The 20,223-nt window shown below is 45.7% G+C and overlaps 1 protein-coding gene and 1 non-coding gene across 9 annotated transcripts in view; both read right to left on the reverse strand.

The window, feature by feature from the left end:
* Positions 1-6,762: 6,762 nt before the first annotated feature.
* Positions 6,763-20,223, reverse strand: part of NHSL1 (NHS like 1) — a 217,542-nt gene continuing 204,081 nt past the window's right edge. For all 8 annotated transcript variants that reach the window (XM_077999468.1, XM_001095017.5, XM_015137357.3 and 5 more), the window contains 3 exons: positions 15,128-18,412; positions 14,448-14,580; positions 6,763-9,528 (listed from right to left, as the gene is read on the reverse strand). In XM_077999468.1, the coding sequence (XP_077855594.1) occupies positions 8,793-9,528; positions 14,448-14,580; positions 15,128-18,412 (4,154 nt within the window). In that variant the 3' untranslated portion in view covers positions 6,763-8,792. The remainder of the gene's footprint in view (positions 9,529-14,447; positions 14,581-15,127; positions 18,413-20,223) is intronic.
* MIR3145 (microRNA mir-3145) lies at positions 19,959-20,069 on the reverse strand. Its single transcript, NR_128312.1, has one exon. It is a non-coding gene; the product is annotated as a microRNA mir-3145 (primary transcript).

Genomic DNA, 20,223 nt, shown 5'->3' on the forward strand with positions numbered 1-20,223 from the left:
CTGAGTGACTCACTGTCTGGCTGGCTCGGAGGCCCCCATCCCTGGTGGATAGGTGACACAGACAGTCCCTGGCACAATGATGAAGACTGCAGATGAAATGGCATGCTGCTACAAGGGAACGCAATGACTGCTGGGTGATTTGGGTGTCTCAAATGTGGGAAGGGTGGATGAAAGAGACAAGGACAATGGGCTTCCATGGTTATTGCTGAGCTGGATTGACATCCTGCAAGTGGATAATGAAAAACTGAGGTCAGTTAACAAACAAAACCAAGTGTGAGAAGCAGAGTCTCTGTGGTAGCTTGCCAACAAGTCCTCATCTCATGCTGTAGCCAAGCAGAGCAAGCTGAAGGTCAAGCACAGGATTCCATGGTAAAGGTAGCTAACAGCCAACAGATACTCAACCAAGCCAGGCCTGTTAGATCAAAGTCAGAATCAAACGTGGGAACCTAAAACATGGGATGGGGGCATTTAGTGGATATCCCCAACCATTTGACTCCCTAGGAGACTCCCTGAATATTCAGAGCCTGCAGAAGAGGCCCACCCTTCCCCATGAAGAGCTGGCAGTACCCTCCCTCCCTGCCTCTCCCCTAACACAAGGGGATTCAGTGTCCAAGGTCTTTCCCCATGAAGCAACAGGTGTCCCTCAAGATTGGTCCCTCCCCTTCTCCTGGCTACCAGGCCTATAACAAGACTTAAGTCAGAACATAACTGATTGCAGCTGAGGGGTCTGATGAGGGAGAAATGGACTCTATGCCAGAGGAGCCACCTAACCTGATGGCATGTACTGCAGGGGGCAGGGGTATACTCTTGGGACTGGATCCCGAGGGTGCTTGGTCAAAGGGGCTGGGTTTTTACAACTAGATAAAGGAGAGGGTATATTGACTTGGGGCTCTCAGGATACAGGATTTCACACCATGAGAAACATGCCAGGAGATAATACAGACTCACTGCTCTAGGGTGGCTTCATAGAAGCCTAGAAAGAGTGATCAGAATGTTGAAATCCTGAATGGCTGGGACAAACAATAGAGAAAGGAATGAGAAGGCTCAGGGAAGGGAGCCTGCTGGCATGGATACATGAGGCAAGGGGACCCATCAGACAATTATGTTCCACGGGAAGGCCCAGGGGACCCATCCTTCAGCAAGGCCGCTGGGAATGCACTGGTGAGCAGGCTTGAGCATCATGAAGGAGCTCAGCGGTGGCTCTCCTCAGCAGGCTGGGGCTGGCAAGAAAGGCTGTGATGGAACTTCGCTTGCTGAGAGCAATGTGGATGATGATAAGACCTTGAAGAGACCAGGTGGGAGTGCCAGCCACAGAAGCCAGGGTGCCATCAGTATCCTGTTAACCACTAAGCTCCAAATGGCAGCCAAGGGGCCCTGACCTGTAAAGTCTCATGGAAATAGTTGGTAGAACAAGGCATTCCTAGGGACAAAACAGCTTACTAATCAACAAGGGTAAGGCTTTATAATCAAAAGCAAGCAAGAACTGATGAGCAGGGGACTGAGAGAGATCACTCCAATTAAAAAACAAAAACACGATTCCTTGCCAGTTTCTAGTTCAGTTTTCTGACCCAGAGCTCATTAATTGCAGAGGTGACTGTACCCTAGGGGAAAGTTTCCTGCAACATTTCAGCAGGTGTACACAGTAATGATCCCCTCATTCTTTTTCTAAAGGATCTATGGCCGTTTACTCAGGTGGCTCTACCCTGGGGAAAGAGGAATACCTGGATACGTCAGGATCCAAGTTAACATCTGATACCCACTAACCCAAAGTGTCATTACAGTTCCTCCTCTTCCCATTAAAATGGGAGCATACAGAGGTTAGAAAGTAATGTAGTTCTAATCAAAGTTTGGCTTACAGCAGATCTCCTGGTCCTGCAGGTTATCTGACTGGTTATCTGCCTAATTCCTGAATGTATAATTGAGACTGACATCCTTGGCAGGCAGCATAACCCCTACATTTGTTCCTTGACCTGTGGGGAAAGAGTATAAGCTTCTAAACTCCATCTCCTCCAATTAGGGCAGTAAACCATAATCAATATTGCCTTGAACAGTGTTTTTTAAGCACCTCAGGTGAACATCTGCTTTTGGCCATGATGATGAAATGGGAACCCAATTTACCCATCCCTCTTAAACAACTAAAAACGCAGACAAAATATATGAAACAATGGTTTTCAGACACTGAAAGTTCATAGTACAGGACTGTGATCTCTGAGAAGGGGGAATAATGAGGTGAGTCCAATGATTGCTCAAGCTAATGGCCTGGAGGCAGTTTCTAGGCAGCAAAGCAGGGAGGGGGAAGCTAGAGACCAGTGGTCCTGTTGTGTTGAGGAGATGGAGATCAGTGTTACTGGAGGCCAAGGTGAGTAAGTGAGAGGAGAGAAGGAAGCAGCACACACACACAGTGCTGTAGATCTGCAGTGGGTCCCCTAGAATCCTTGGTTGAGTGAAGGTGTAAGAAACTACCTAAGCCAAGAAATGAGTAACTGGAAAGTAGTAGAGTAAATAATTTGCAGATCATCTACAGGGCTGCGAAAAGTTTGGGTTTCCATTAGCCATAGTAGAAATAACTCATAATGCATGGGTCATCAGGTGAAGTCCTCCAAAGGGTGGTTTTGAGGTCAAATTGTTCCTAGACCAAAGGCTTCTTTGGACTTCCCCTAAAAAAGCCTAAAGGCAAGCCTTGGAAGGATCAAACTAATTTCAAGAAACTTAACTGTGACTCAGAATAAAGCCCAATACCATTTACAGGAATATAACAAAATCCATCAACAAACAACATAACACTCATAATTCCCAACATCCAGTTAAAAAAAAGTACTGGAAACAAAGAGAAATATAAATTATGGCCCATAATTAGGAAAAAAAAAGAGTAATCATTAGAAGTAGACCCAGAAGTGACACATATGAAGAAATTAGCAGCTTAAATTATGTGATGTGGCAGATCTTACGTACTGGAGGTAGGGGGAAAGAAGATGCAGTGTGAAAAGATGACAAGGCCCAGTGAGAGAATCACAGTGCAGGTCCCTGGGGCCCTGAAGCATGATGGTTCTAACTGCAGGAAAGAATCATATGCTTTTTGTAAAACAGCCTCTGCTGTGCTACTGGGCCCTGGTAGACGCGGAACTTTGAGACCCAGTGATGCTGTATCCAGAATTGCCCATCTTAACTGGGTTCTGTGGGAAGCACCAAGTCATAAGCTAGTAGGATTGGCCGCCGTCCATTGGAAGATGGAAATGATATATACAGGAGCAGTTCCAAGCTGGACTGGAGGACATAAGCAAACTGCAAGAGCAATGATCCCAACCACCATGTCTGAACAGTGGCACCTACATCACCCCTCCCTGTGGTTGTTGGAGGACCTATATAATCCACTGAAGGAAGAGGAATGCACAGGCTTGGTTTATTGATTAGTCATCTTATTCTGTAGTTGCAAGCTGAAAATGGACCCTCACTCAAAGGTGACATTGAAAAACGGGAAAAAAAATTGCAATCTTACTGTAAAAACCAGGCAGAATTTTTTGAGGTACACTGGATCATTCACTTTGTGAGGGAGGACAGGGAAAATATTTATGGAAATAGCAGAAAATGGCCTGCCAGCTGATTAGGAGTTTGGGAGGAAAAAACATGGATGATTAGGAGGTCTGGGGTAGAGGCATGTGGATGGGCATATAGAATGGACACAGAACTTGAAAAACTGTATGACATGTTAATGCCCACCAGATAGCACCCACCACAGAAGAGGCACTAAACAATGCCTTGTTTAGAGGCACTAAACAATGCCTTGTTTAGAGGCACTAAACAAGTAGATGAAATGACTTAGCCTGTTGTATTAGCTTTTGCCAGTGCCCACCTCAGTGCTGGTAAAATGCGTACACAAAGTGGCAGTGGTGGCAAAGATGGAGGCTATGCATGGAACCCAGCAACATGCACTCCCACTTACCAAGGCCAACTTAGACACTGCTCACTCTCACTATCCAACCTGCCAGCATTAGATACCAATACTGAGACCCCGATGAGGCTGTGAGGACCAACTCATCACTTGATAGCAAATTCACTATGGTGGGCTCATTCTTTCCTAGAAGCACCGGCAGTTTACTCACACAAGGACAGACTTCCTATTCTAGGTATGTGGTTCCTTTTGGGCCTACAGGGTCCTGAACACAATCTAGGGACTTATAAAAACATATGATCTGTCAACATGGACTTGCTGAATACGTGATCTATACATGTTAACACCCAATCAGAGAGAGTTCGCCAATGGCCATAGGATCCACGTCTCCTATCACATACTGCACCACCTAGAAGCTGCTGGCCTGATGGAATGTTGACATTGCCTGCTTTAGCGCCAGGTGGGAGACAATACCCTGCCAAGATGTGCCACCATCTCCTGCACATGGTATACTTATTGAATCAGAAAGCCTGTATGATGCTGTGTCTACAACAGGAATATATAGATTTCAGAACCAAGGAGTGGAGGCAGGAGTGACCCCACTTACCATCACACCCAACGAACCATTGAGGGACTTAGTACTTCCCATGCCCGAAACTCTGGGTTCTACAGCATCAGAAGTCCTAGTTCTCAGAGAGTGTATACCTTCTCTAGGCAATATTGCAAGAATTCCATTGAACTACAGTCTGCTGCTACTATGTGGGCACTTTGGACTCTTTGTGTTCAGGGACCAGTAGGCAAGAAGTCACCATCTAGTCAAGGGTAATTTAGCATGAACTGCAAGAGTAAGTAAGCCTGCTGTCAGAGGATGGGGGCAAGAGCAGTGTGTGTGGAACTTAGCAGATCCACTGGAGGCACCCTCTGTACTCCTCGCCCAGCTGTAACTGAATGGACTAGTGCAGCAACCCTGGTCTGAGAAGGGTTTGGCTCCCAGGAGCTCAGGACCCTCAGGAATGAGAGCTTGGTTTATACTATCAAAAAAGCCACCAAGACCAGCAAAGATGACAGTTGAGGGTGAGGGGAATTTAGAATGAAGCAGGGAGTAATGAGGACCAGTTGTGGTTCTAAAACCATTTGCAGGAAGGTGCTCTAGTTGGTCCTACCAAACTCCTCTTTCAACATTTATCCTCAGGAAGAGACTGGAACAGTCACTCTCTGCGTGTTTTTGGGGAAATGGATCCACAGAGGCAAGGGGTGGACTGTGGCAGGCATGGGGAGGTGCCATTTAGATCCCCCTTCAAGACAAGACGTGCCATCCAGCTGCAAGGAGTGTGGGTAGCTGGCAGCCACCAGCTGCTACTTCACCAGGATCCACCTTAGCTTTCAAGCTGAGGTCACACTATTCTCAAGACAGGAGGGGTTGGTGGCCAGTGACTTCACTAAATTATGGAAATTGAGAGCATGCTTTTCTCTGGGGGGGCTCTTGCCACAGACCAAGCAAGGCAGTGGTACCGGGACCTAGCTGTTTCAGTCCAACACAGGACTCCTCCAATGAGTGACCTTTTTCCCAGAGCTTCCCTGGGATAGCGGATCGCCTGCTCTCCCTGCCTCGTCCTGCTTCCTCTCTTCCTTTCAAAGATGCTTACTCCAATAATAAAACCTTTGGTATTCTAACTATCTCAGTGTCTACTTTTTGAAGAATCTAAACTGGCAGTAGGATCATGCCCCTAACTGATAGCTCAACCACATTTTCTATCTTTGGGCCTCCTTGTCTTTACCTAGCACATGAGAAACATTTATTAGGACTTCTTTTTCCATTGCTGAACACATGACTACAGATTGCTCTACTTCTTGTTCTGTGAGTGAAGGCTGGCCGCTGTGGAAGGTAGGTCAGAGCAGGCAACTGAGAGAAACTATCACAGTTACCGAATGGCTTATTAAGGAAAGTGGCGCAAGAATCAGGTCCATATTTCATTCAAATGACCCTCCGTTCCCCCAACAATATCCTCACATCTGCCAAAGCAAATTACTCTGCTGTGCTCATTTGATGATGGAATCAGCATCACATGCAGGCTGAACCCCTACTACGGCAGAACCAAGAAAGCCGCTCTTTCCACTCTCCTCCTAAGATGCTGCCCTGATGGGTGGGGAGAAATATGGAGACACAGAAACGTCTCCTTTTCACTGTGATTCTCCTACGGAATATACTGTCACCCCCACAGGAAAAGCAAGAGTTCAATCAAGATTCTTCAGAAATAGTATGATGGCAGAAAGCAGAGCACATTGAGGTTGTTTCCAACTGACAGACCAAACAGTCATTTGTTTCTCTCCCCACTGATAGTAAAAATAAAGTGGAAATAATTTAGGGCTAGGGCTTCTGTCTATGATTATCTGGAACTTAAAGTATCAGGATATGAGAGCTATCAGATCTACCCCTGTGGAGCTTTTGAATAAGATGTGGTCCGTAACAGAAGCGGGCCCCATGGAGTAGAGTAGCCATGCGGAAGGTGCCATGTTTCAGGGATGAGTCTCGATTCTTCTCTCCCTGTATTTCATCCATGCCTGTGAGAAGTTGTCACATCTCTCCACATGCCAGGTCATCTGAACCGCCAGGCGATAGGTTATTCGTATTTTATTCCAAAGTCCATAGGACACGATGTGGAGCTGTTTTTCCACGTGCCCTGGTAGATGGTGCCATCCAGTGTCTATGATGTTCCACCTCCTCTCTGTTGGGTCCTCACCTCCCCCAGAGACCTTCTGGTCTCACTGCTTTTCTGTTTGTATCCAGCAAAACACTCAACAATTCTGTACAAGAAGACCTATCTCATTATTCAAAAAAATACATGTCTAAACAAAAAGAAATGTTTCAAATATTTACTTTACAATTATTTTATTCAAAGCAAATTAAATACAAATGTGTATTTTTCATTAAAAATGGGGATCTAAAAATAGTTTTATAATTAGTGTTATGTTGCTTTATCTTTGCATAAATTATGTATTAAAGGTTTCTGATATCCATATACATTCTAGTCTTTTTTAGGCAGCTATGAGAAGATTTCATATTCAAAAGCCAACGCCAGTTTTCTAAAGAACAAACGATCTTTGTGCCAAATTAGTAGACAATTGCTCCAAATCTCTGGTCTTGATTTCTGGTTGTGTGAAGAGCAGTGTTTTGTTTTTTTTCAGAGAAGGGAAAGAGTCTTCATTCTTTAGGTTTGTTTTTGCCTCCAAGACATTTCTAAATGGGTATCTAAAGTTTTAGTTTATAAGTCTCATAATGACTTGACCCGTGCAGTCCAACTTTTAGATACTTTCATACCCCCCAAAAGCTGGCAGGTGGTAGTTGCACTAGATTCAGACCAACAGTCTCCACATTATCATCCTAGGTCCTTCTAATGAAGACGACAATCCTCTGGCTTATTTAACAAATGAAGTCTAAGTACATGGAAGTTAAGGGAGTAAGGGTGGGGGTAATGAGATTATTACATTAAAATAAAGACTTGGCACACTTGTGTCCCATGTCTAAAATTGTTGAAAATCTGACTGGAGAAGATTATAAGATAATTAGCAACTCAATTATTTATAAACAAATATAAAAACGCACAAACCAAATGATGCAAAAAAACCTTTTTAATCTAAAAATTCATTTCCCAGGGCTAACTGATAGCCAGGCCCTACCAATTTTTATCAGTTTATTTGACTAACAAGAGCTATTCAGCATTTTCTTCAAAGTAAGATAATATATAATAGATTTTGATAAATTTTTCTGAATTAGGACATGATACTGTAGGCAGTTCAAGGAAAAAAAAATAGCCATAACTTTTTCTTTGGTGTAACCAAAAGGATATCCAAAAGTTAGCAGATGTTGACATTTCAAGTGACAGGAAATTGCCTAATGGAAGTTTAAACTCTGGTTAAAAACAACAACAACAAAACTGTTGTAAAAGGAAAAGCCCCACCCATAGTTCTGTAGTGCAAGTTTTCAAATTTAATTCTGAAAAATAATTTTATTTCATAGGCAGAAAACAAATTCCAGCAGTGTATCACTTTACTCCTCTAAAAACCCTTCCCCTCTCTGTATGTCCACACCGTCACTTCAGTTGTCAATGACCTCAGCTGCTACTCAAGGAGGAAATTCATTAAAAAATTACCCACACTTCTAAAAATCAGGCTACAATTGTGTGTACGTGGCTGCACAGCAGCAGGCACCAGGTTACAGCGTTGCCACTTCTACATGTTTGTCATTTTTACAAAAAAGAAGCAAAGTCTACCTCCCCTAGAAAAAAGTACCTGAACCAATTAGTCACTTAGCCCCTTCCCAGCCTCTCTGTGCTCACCAGACCTGCCTCACCTCAGCAGCACACGTGTGCATATATCTGTGTGTTCTGTGCATTAAGATCCAGCAACTCTACTGCCTCTTTCTTAGAAGTAACATCTTCTCCTTTCTTAGGGAACTCGCTGATTTCCATAAACGTAATGCTCTGAAAGCAATTACCATCTAGTCCAGAGTAACTCCGTTACTCTATCAAGCTTAACTCTGGCTTGCTTTCTTCTATTTCTGTACATGTTGTTTGTGTATACATGTATTTTTTAAAAATTAAAATGTGTTGAAAATGCACACACACACCCAGCATTCAGGAAAAAAAAAAAAAAAAAAAAAAAATCTTCCCCAGGAAGCACTTTCAGAAGTTTAAGCTTCTACTTGTTCTTAAGCCACAGGGCAAGTGCCAAGTGAGTCCTAAATAACCCTTCACTCACACTGCAGGGCCGGCAACCCCGGGCCCACAGCACAGAAACAGCGTGGGATCCCCGGGTGAGCCAGGGAAGGGCGCCTAGCAGGCTTCCTAGAGTGCTGCATTGCTCATCTCCCCCCGTGTCACCTGGGAGAGTTATGTTCTTGGCCCTAACTCTCCTCACTCAGAGAACCGCCACACTGCGGGGAGGGCTCTCTGCCCTCTGCACTGGCTGTCCCATCCACGGGGCCGGGGGCCTGGGGCTGCAGAGAGGCGGCAGGCCCCTCCCCACAGAGCAGGCTGCCCTCGTCCATCTCCTCCCTCGCTAGTCCGTCCAGGGAACATCCCTCCGCAACGCCCAGAGCCCCGTGGGCCACGCTGTCCACAGGCTCCACGGCCTCCCCTTCTCCCTCCGAGATGACAGTCATGGGGCTGCTCTGGATCCGGTTCCGCATGCTGTACCTGCTGCTGGCGGCACAAGGCGGTGTTCGGCTGCGGCCGTACCTGGGGCCGGAAAAGGACAGACTCCGAGGCATCAAGCCTTCATTCTTGGCCCACTCCTCCTGCGCCCTTCTGTTTTTGCTTGGGGAACAGCTTGACGGGCTCTCGGGGGCATCTGGTGAAGGTTCTGACCTTGACCTCTGGAATCTAGGGTCTGTGTTCTTGAGCATCTCTGCTGCAGACATGCGGGCGCTGGTGTCTGAACGACTGCCCTTTTTTAGCAGCAGAGCTTTGAAATTGTCACTGCTGGTGCTGCTCTTTCGGATGCTTCTCTGAATCGATCCCACTTGCTTTGGAGAGGCCAGGCTCGGGGCAGCGCCGGTGGGTGTCACGGGTGGGGAGGGAGAATGGTTTCGGGAGTGGTCATCATCTGAATCTCTACGGCCGAGGACTTTCCTTTTGGATCTGAGATTTAATAACATTAAGAAAAGGTTAATTCCCATGGGACCACAGACTGTGGTCACAGCCACAACCACTCTGCTTCTCTTATCGCATCTTCAGGTCACCATCTACTTCAGATTCACTTTCAAAAAATTTATTTTTCACTGGGCACAGTGGCTCACACCTGTAATCCCAGCATTTTGGGAGGCCAAGGTGGGAGGATCACTTGAGCTTTGGAGTTCAAGACCAGCCTGGGTAACACAGTAAGATCTTATCTCTATTCAAAAAAAAAAAAAGAAAAAGAAAAAGAAAAATTAATAAATGCATAATTATTTATTTATTTAAGACAGAGTCCTGCTCTGTTGCCCAGGCTGGAGTGCAATAGCATAATCTCAGCTCACTGCAACCTCCGCCTCCCAGGTTCAAGCGATTCTCCTGCCTCAGCCTCCCGAGTAGTTGGGATTACAGGTGCCCGCCACCATGCCCAGTTAATTTTTGTATTTTTAGTAGAGATGGGATTTTGCCATGATGGCCAGGCTAGTCTCGAACTCCCGACCTCAGGTGATCCACCTGCCTCGGCCTCCCAAAGTGCTGGGATTACAGGCGTGAGCCACTGTGCCCCGCAAATAATTTATTTTTAACTTTGAAAATTTCAAACACCCACACAAAAAAGAACAGCTCATTGCAAGACCACATGAGCCCATAACACACTTATGATAATCATGAATTACGGTCACCCTTCTTTTGTCTCCACCCTCCCTATTTGAAACAAATCTTAGACACTGTATTAACTTACTTTGGATAGGACTAAAAGTTTTAATAATGGTCAGTTTTCCTTGATCTCTCCTAGATGGGCTGATCCAGAGTGAATTTCACATGCTGACCCTCCTTTCTTTCTACGCTTCCTTTTCTTGTTCCGTGCCAGAATATCCCCTGTACTAAGATGTACCCCACTCCAGGTCCTAGAACAACTCCTCAGCTTCACATTCTCAGTTATTTTAGAAGTTGCCATCAGACCAGTCTTCCTCAGCTCTTTCAGGACCATGTGCCAACTTCTAAAATCCAGCCTTCCAGAAAACAAAGGTGAACCCTCTGTGCCAGACCCTGCTTCATGATTGACTCAGCAAAGCTTGCACTGATCAAGAAAATGTGAGGGGTGGGGTGGGGTGGGGTGGGGAAGACGAACGGGCAATCAAAGAAAGTTGAAGGTTTCCTGTCGATATTTCTTGTCCTGAGTCTCTAAGAACCTCACTGTTCAATGTGCTTTCCATTGACAGTGGCAAAGAGATGATAAAGCCAATGAACCAAGTGACCCCTTGCTGGTCTCTTCATGACAACAACTCAGTGTGTGTTTCTTAGCTAAGTGCAGGACAACTTGCTTTAAGGAAACTCGACACAGTTAACAGAATAAAGACGTGGGTATATCTCTTTTCCTGCTATAAAACTGTAGAACATGCAGCAGGGAAAGGTTGAGAGTATGATTCTATACATACAGATTAAGAGTTGAAACCAGACTCTTCCCACCTCTCGCTGTGTGACCTGGGACAAATTACCCATGTGTGCTGTGCCTCCTCACTTATAAGACACCAACCTCACAGGTTTGTGAAGATTAAGTGAAATAAGGAAGCTACATGGCTCCCACTGCTAAAGCTTCCTTGTTCCGTCGCCTTGGACAAGTTAACATTTCTGACTGTGTATTTTTCCTATCACAAAAAGGGGAATAACAGTATATAAGTCACAGTTTGTCAGTACACGTGAATGCAGTAATAGCCATAATTGGTCAGGCATAGAGCAGGTGCTTAACAAACCTTTGAATGTCACATAGAAAATGGATTTAGTTTTTACGTGGCTTACACAGCAAGACTGAGGGCAAGATGGGCCCATGCTGGCTGCCCTGGGCTTGGTGTTCCTGGGGTCATGTCCATTCTTCTGGTCAAAAAGATGCCACTAAAGCAGAAGTTGGGAAATGGTAAGGACCCAATACAGAGTCTGAAGGGTGGCCAGAGTGGACAGGGCACCAGACTCTTTGGGACCTCAGAACACGACCTATGGTACAGGTTTCATGGTCCCGCTCAGTAGTCAACAAGAGCAGTGTCCTGATAAGAGTTAGGACCGGCTGACAAAACTACAGACATCCTAACATCTCAAAATTGTAGAGCGAGAAAAGACGTTAGAAATGGTCTGGTCCAACTACTTTGGGTTTCAGAAAAGGTAACTGAGAAAAAGTAACTTGTTAGTATGACAGCTAGGACTTGAGCTTACAGCACATGGCCTCACCACTTACATGGTCTACTCCCCAAAGCAGCTCTGCTCATTTCATTCTTTTAGGTATTGGCTGGTGACTTAATTTTTAATTTAGTTTTTAAATGGTGAGGGTATGCTGAGATCCATTAAACAAGTCACAACTAAACTTGATTAAAACTATGACCTTTAATTGTAGACACAGAATTAAGAAAGAAGATGGGGTGACCAGCCTGAGCAACATGGTGAAACCATGTCTCTACTACAAATACAAAAATTAGCCGGGCATGGTGGCACACGCCTATAATCCCAGCTACTCGGGATGCTGAGGCAGGAGAATCATTCAAATCTGGGAGGCAGAGGTTGCAGTAAGCCAAGATCGTGCCACTGCACTCCAGCCTGAGTGACAGAGTGAATTGGACTCTGTATCAAAAAAGAAAAAAAAAAAAAAAGGAAGAACGATGGGATTTTATGAAAGCACTGTCATCTCTCAAGAGCAGGTGCCCACTAAAATAATTAAATCTAAACGTACAAATTCTTTGCCTATACATACACACAGACACACACACAAATATGTACTTTTAAGGAAGACGGCTATAAAAAGTGCTTAAACAGTTAACACTGATTTAAAAACTAATTACTTCAATAAATATAAAAACTTCACACCTCAACTGGTGTTCTACATTTTCCATCTGGCTTTAAATCTGAAGTGAATTAATTTGCATTATAAAATTTGGAAGCTGTGTTCCAACTCAGATACTCTTTATTTTAAATTATGAGCTTAAGCGCTGAAAGACATAAAAATAAAGCCTAAAAAAGCACATACAGTAGATGGATTTTTACTATGTCTGCTAATTTATTCTCAACGCTACAACAGAAATTAGCATGTGTCCTCGCTCTCTCTCTGCAATCCATTCCTAAGGCCTACTTGGCTTTTACTTCTCTCATACGTGCACTGAATAATACGAACTGACCGATTTCTACATCTGCAGTCGATGTAACGCCCTAGTAAGAGAAACCACACATTTTTCAGTGCCTTAAGAAGGTTGCCAAAATATAGAAGAGGCTTTTGGCATATTTTTGGGAAAAAAATATGCAATAATTTGGACCTACAACAGTTGGGTTTCCTCACTGGAACCAAGTATTTAGTACACAGAATGACCAGGAAATGCAATCTTCTCTGTGGATGGCTATTATAAATAGATAGATATGCCTGTATATTTAGCAACCCAGTGCATTCCATACTAAATGAAATACTTTGAGTCTCGGAAGAATCTTCTAGTGGTTAAATACCAGTTGGTTTCATTTAATTCAGGAAATATTTATTGAGTGCTTCTTATGTGTCCAGCGTGGTTAAGAGTTAGAAACATCTGTGGGAACTTCTAGAATTGCCACTAAAGTTTCAAAGGATGCATCATTTATCATTTCTCTGTTTTGAGAAATAATTGGATAACTAGCTACCTTTTTACTTCTAATGAGATTAAAGAAACCAGTCCATGTTAAAGCGGGTAGTCTTTAGGATCTATTATACCAACACTAGAGGAGCGATGTAAAGAGCATGATTCTTGAGGAGCACATGAATTCACCTACTTCGTTCCCCCTGCACCAAGTTAGATGTTTATGTGTTACATGAAGAGCTTCAGGTAGGCACAGCACTATGTTTTTCATCTTATGCAATAGCCTTTTCAGGGAGAGTCCAAGAATTGGGAAAGCAGTGCTGACATAAGATCATTCACACACAGAATCAAATGATTCTATAGGATGCTTTGTTTCAGGAGGTTTAAAAAAAAAAAAAAAGGATCTTCATTCAGGGCAAAATAAGGCCTTAGCAGCATAAGGACATTCATTAGAGTTACCTGGAAATACCGTGGTAAAGAAGTCTAGAAGGAAGCAAAAGGTTTATACAGCATTACAGCTTAACGTAGTTGCACATATACAGTCATCAGTTTTTACAATGACACTGTTGTGGGAGTACTCAGCTGTTTACAATCAGAAAAATGATGCAATAAGTAAAACTTTAGTGCTAAATCATATTTACCCTTAAAGGTGACCACATATAAGAAGTACAAACAGTTCAGGCCATTACTTTGAAAATTTTACCCTTTGTTTGTTTGTTTGTTTTGAACCCCAACGATTTCTGATGCCAGTAGATGGCACTAGTGGTATACAGTAACCAGCACAAATCATTCTTTTGCTCCCGCTTAAAGGGACGTACCCTTTTATAGAAACATTTAAGCAGCCAAAGAAATTGCACTGTATGATTGTGGTTTTTCTGTAAAACGAAAAAAAATTAGAATAAACTAAAAGATCTTTAGGAAGAGAGTCCCATGGAGCTAGTCTGTGCATCCTAAGTCCACAGAACACAGCATTCCTCCTCCTGACTGCACTGTCAGCCGCTTTAATCCGACTCTCGCTAATATCCTCTGTCTTATGACTGCCACACTACACCCCTTGCCAGGAAGAGCAGCGCATACCAGAAGGTATCACATTGCGCCTCTGTCCCCAATGTCATAAAAATCAGTGAAACAAAGTAAAACAGAAATTGGAGTCAGAGGAAATAAAACTATAAAAATCAACAGTAAAGTTAAGGAGTCATGATTGGGTGACAGAAGAAACCTTGGGGAAGAAAAGTAAATTGAGGTGCTGCTTGGAAAGAAGGAATTACACAGTAGATTAAAGTCAAAAGAAGGAGTTTGAAATACCTGTGAATAGCTGCAAAAAGGTCTTCTGTGGTCCTGGGTCGACTAGGGGTCATCACCTCATCACTCCCGTCTTCCTTGAGGAAGTCACAGGCCTCTGAGGATGAACTGGCTGCGGTGGTCTCCGGCACCCCAGCTACGGAAAAGCAGGCAGGCCCACAAGATGCACAAGTGACTAGAATTTCAGTCCTCAGCCAAGCTTCTAAATATGCTGCTTCCCTGCCATTCCTGACAATGTGAGAACCGCAGGGAGATGCCATAGGTCTGTAGTTTGATAGTTCACAAAGAAGGGAGGAAATGACACTAGCGTGAGAGCCAGAGCTCATTCTTTGTTAAAGTATAGAACGCCCACGGCATCTCTCTTAAATTTTGTTGCAACATTTCTTTGTGGCTCTTTGGAAGGGAGGTGTTACCCATTGCTATTTAATATCCAGCCTGCTGCAGATCATCTCCATCCCCCTATTTTCTGCCATGCCTTTAGGTCTAGATTTTAAAAATAATAACAAAATGCAAAGCTGGTAACTTAATCTGTGTTTTTGCACAGGAAGTCTACATACTGTTAGCTTTAACACCAATCTGATCTACCTGGGTTCTTTCCACGTGTAAGCATTCAACAGCCCTATCTGGTTCAGCTGCATATGGGCAGAGGGCACAGGAGAGAGAAGCCAGGAAGCCAGACTCACCTGCTCCGTCCTGTTGAGATAGGCAGCTCTCCCTATCGCCCCCAGCATCCGCACTGTTCTCAGCTGGCTCCTCCTGCTTGGGGGCTGGTGAGACATCGGGCTGAACCATGAGGACATTGGCTTCCACTCTGCTGGGAGACACGGATCCTGCAGCTCCTCCCTCAAGAACCGAGGTGCCAGGGTGCGTGGCATGAGAGCCAGCTTGGACTGTAGAACTCTCTTTTGCCTCTCTGCTGTGCACAGAGCCCTCCTCTCCCCTCGTGGGGCTGGGCGCGGCTCGAAGGGCTTCGCTCACGTTCTCTGCGGGTTCCACTGCAAAATCTTTCTGCGGAGGTGGTACCACCAGGAACAGTTTGGGCTTCTTGGAAATGGGGGGTGGCTTCCTCCTGGGTGAAGAGTCTGGGAGTGGGGTGGTGCTGGGACTGGGCCGAGCCTCTGCCTCCCCAGCGCTCAAAGCTCCAGGGCTGCGGCTCACAGGGCCGCCGCGCTCGGCCGCACTGCCATGGTCACCCTGACTCGAGCTCTTGGCAGGCGTTGGAAGCGAGCTTGTCACAGAGGCAGGCTGGCTTTCACTCTCCATTTCATTTGTGCTATTTCGGGATTTCAGGAGAGCAGATGGCTTTAAGTGGTACTGTGGAGCAACTGGAGTACGTTGTTCCTGAGCTGTTCGTTCAGACAACAGTGCTGCCTCGGTGCCTGAGTTCTTCCTCACCGGCCTCAACTGCACCATCTGCAATGCTTCCGTGGTTATCAGGGGCATGGGGGGCCTGCTGGTCTCCTCCTTGGTAGAAGGAGGCCTCAAGGATCCCCGGGAGGATTCTGGCTGGCCAGAATTTGTGAAAGGCGGCCTGGTGTCTTTCATGAATTTGGGGTCAAGAGGTGGGGCGGGTGGGGGCTCCGAGAAAGGTAAGAGAGGTGGGGGCAATGGCAAGGACACAGGTGAATCTGGAAGAAGCGGGCTCAGTGCAGTGGGCGGGGGAGAAAGGCACCAATCAGGTGGGGAGCAGAAGGGAGTGAGAGCTTCTGGCGGCGGAGGGGGGAACACAGGAGAGTGAGGCAGAGGAGAGCCCTGGGAGCAATCTGTGACAGGAGGTGGGGGAGGAAGGAAAGGAGACCTGTCTGCAGGACAAGGCGATGGAGGAGAGGGAATAGGAGGAGGAGGAGCCAGGGGAGAGCCCACGGCTGGATCCAGTTTCTTCATAGTGCCACTTCCTTCAGTAGAAGTATTAGAGGAAAGAGAAGTGGACGACGAGGAAATGGATACTGAAGATATCAGAGAGGACTTCCTTTCTGGTACCCTGGGCTTGGGCTTCCCCTTCCCATTTGCTGGTGACATTGATTTTAAAAACACAGGCACAGGGGTGAGTGCTGTGGGTGTATTCGACTGGCTGGAATACCCACTGGATGGAGAAATGACTCTGTGGGACTTCTCTGGTGACATGATCTTTGGTTTGACTGAACCACTGGGCACTTGAGGCATTGTGGCTCTGGACCCTTCTTGGACATGGCGGACTGGCCCGTTCCCAGTGGGCACCCCGCTGCTGGTTGAACAGCCCCCTGCTGGGTTCCCCAGATCTTCCTGCATGCCTGTGTAGTCAATGTAGTAACCCCAGGGGTCCGTGTACTCTGACTTGACACTGCTCGTGTCACTCTGCGATGGTGTGGCCCCGCACAGGGAGTAGACATTGGGGGTGGTGGCGGAAGTCATGCTGCTGCCAGCACTGACCGTGCTCTGGCTCCGGGAGCGGGGCAGCCAGGGCTCTTCCAAGTCACTGCAGGGGCTCTGGGAGGGCGAGCTGCCACCCTTGCCTGGGAGGCTCAGCTGCAGCGAGTGCTGGAGTGTGGCAATCAGGCTCTCGTTGAGCACCTGCCCGTTGGACTGGCCACTCTTCTTGGGAATCCTGCGGAGGGAGTCTGTCCGGGAGGGTGGCAGGGGAGGCTTCTTTGCTTTCTTCAAAGAGATATTTCTCGATAAGGATTTATCCTGGTAATTGGACCGGTCCCCTGGGTTTTTCTGAGCTCTTCCATCAAAAACATTGACCACGCTGTGCCTGGGGTTCCCAAAGCCATCACTGCTATTGCACAGATTCCCAGATCCATGTCCAGAGTCAGTGTGCACAGATGTGCAGTAGCCATCGTGGTCCTCGGAATACAGCGACCCAGCATCCTCTTTGTTGGACGTTTGGTCCAAACTGCAGCTGCTCATGTTACTTGTGGGAGTGGAGTAGCCAGGAGTTGCTACATGCGGCTTCAGGGGGGATGCCCTTCCATTACCTGAGGACTTGTATTCCCAGGGCTCCGAGCTGCTGTGCCCTCCACCCCCTGAATAACTAGATTCACTCTTGCCATCCACATCTTGGGAGTGGGCTGGGAAGGCTAGGTCGTTTCTACAATTATACGGCATGGCTTGGGACGCATTCTCCCTATTTGCTGGAGCATTTAGAGAGACTGCCGAGTCACAGAGGGACAACAGTGTGGGTGCACCAGGGGAATGAGGGTCTAAGGCCTGTGAAAGAATGGTGGTGTGACCCTCATTCCAGTGGCGCCCGGGAGACTGATGATCATCTTTCACAGCATGCCTGGAGATGAGGTGGTCTCTGGGTTTTATCTTTGCATGTGATGAGCCAGAACTTCTACTTTCCCGCTGCCCTGCACTCTGAGCAGTGTGAATAGCGATGACCTCGGAAGAGGAAGACAGTGTGGCATTTGGGATGATGCTGGTGGAGTAGGCTGCATGAGGAGAAACCACACATGCTGGGCTCATTACATTTTCACTCTCAAAGTGTCTCAGCTCTTGGGATTTGGGTCTCAAAAGTGTTCCAGTCTCTGAGGCACCTCCTAAATGGCCTAAGTTTTCATCTGCTTGTGGGTGACCTCCCTGGTAGAGGAATGTGCCATCCATGTCTCCTGCAGGGCCCAGGGCACCCAGCCTCGGCTCAAGAGACTGAATGTTTGCCCTCACTCCAGAACGCGGAAGACTATGGAAGCCAGCATCATTGTTGAGGCGGGAAGGGAATATGATCCCCGCAGAATCGCTCAGCACAGACATGTTGCCAGAAGAACCTGAGAAGTGGCCCATCTGGGCAGCAATGCCTTGCCCCTTCTGTGCCCTGATTCTCCTCATGGAAGGTGGTACGACCTTCACATCCTCCGTCTGACAGCTGGAGTCCCTGGTTTCTGAGCGCTGCCCAGCAGACCGATAGCTATCGAACCTTCCTAGCGCAGAGTAGTGATCGGGGGTGTGCACTGAGTGACCATCGACATCATCTTGGCCAGTGCCTGATGCTGGAGATAAAGCAGAAAGAGGCTTGTTACCTGAAAATAAAATCCATAGTTCATCACCTATACCCTCACCGCCTCTGACAGAATTTTTTAAAAAATTTTCTATTTGATTTAATGTCCTTTCTCCTGTAGGTACCTAAGTACATTTAAAAAGTTACTGATAGCTCTAAAATAAAAATTCTTGTCATGAATTTCAGGTACTTCTCTTAATTTGTACCTCCAATCCTCCTATGGCTTGAGTGCCACATATGGAATTCTCAGGTGATCCCTTCAAGATCAAGGCTGCTGAGGGCTCAGAGGAGGATTTACTTTGAAATAACCACCTTTCAGTAAAGTCTTCAAGGTAGCCTTTCGCCCACGGGGTGACTGTGCAGACCATCTATCAAGCAGTGACACAGCTTTCCCAAAGGCAGATGAATGTAGTAATTGAACAATAGGGCCACAGAGATACCATGTTTGAGGGGTACTGGTATAAAACAGTGTTAATTACATTAATTCTTTATGTCAGAAGGAAATTCTAAGGCAAAGAAAACTGATTTACAGGCCCATCTGTGTTCCAAACATTTCATTATCCATCTGAAGTCATTATCTGTCTGTTGGTGACATTCAAAATTCAACAGCAATCTGTTGTGTTCTGGTGGGGGAAACCGGCAGGAACTGATCCAGTGAACATTTCCTCAAATTAGGATGATTTATTCGTTGGAGTTTTACAACCAAACAGAGAATAGTATGTTTAAAAAAAAAAAAGAAACACAAGGAAGGGCCAACAGAGAAGGACATGGACGAGGTAAACCTTAAGTGTAAACAGATTTCAAGCTACCCAGGAAAGAACAGAGCTTATGAGGAAAAAATAAACAAATAAATAAATCACAAAGAACCTACCCAAAGTGTACTGAGAAAAAAAAAAGTTAATCCTTACGACAAATCAAATCTCTAAAAATAGTAGTAAAACTATAGTTCTCCCTATGTTATCTCCATCCAACAAGGACCCGAGAGTATCTATCTATCCCAACACGGGCTTTGCTGAGCAACACGAGTCAAGCACACCCCTCTGTGTCAGTGAACACCTGGATGTGACCCTAGGGGTGATAGGGTTCCTAAGGCTTCCCTCTCCCAGCACATAATCTAACCAGGGCATGGACTGGATAGAGAACGCCTTTTGCTCACTCAGATAGCAGCGGGTAGTACTGAAATGGCAGCAATGTGCTTGTATCAACTTCAAAAGAGATGGCACCCTGGAAGGAAGGATCCTGGCATAAAGCCGCCTTCTTCACTGTGATGATGGAGAGGAAATTTTATACTTGTATTTTTAGCAAAGATGATCTATTTCCTCTCTCTACCCTCTTTCAAGTACCCACTCGCTGAAGACAGACAGACACACAGACACACACAGACACACACACACACACACACACACACACACACACGAGCTGTCCCACACAGACAGGGAAAGTGGACAAAAGGACAGGACAGAAGAAAAACCCACTTTGAGGAGGTGCAAAGTTTTGCCATTTAGTAATTTAGAAGATGGGCGGTTGACTGGTATTGGTGTATCAGTGCATACAAGTTCAATTCCAAACACTCAAAATACCTAATTCCATTCAACAATGCGTTTTGAATGTTTGGAGTTGACCTTATATGAATACATTTTTTCCTTTCAAAACTGTACTAGTTTTTGCATGGAGTTAGTGGTAGATTTTTAACTGTCTTTAAGTAGCATAAACAAAATCCTGATACTTTTGGGTAACAGTTTTAAATATGAAACCATTCTAGGCATGTAAAAAAAAAAATAGAAATATAGCTATTTTATCACC

Source organism: Macaca mulatta, chromosome 4, assembly GCF_049350105.2.
Source record: "Macaca mulatta isolate MMU2019108-1 chromosome 4, T2T-MMU8v2.0, whole genome shotgun sequence".
Taxonomy (NCBI): Eukaryota; Metazoa; Chordata; class Mammalia; order Primates; family Cercopithecidae; genus Macaca; species Macaca mulatta.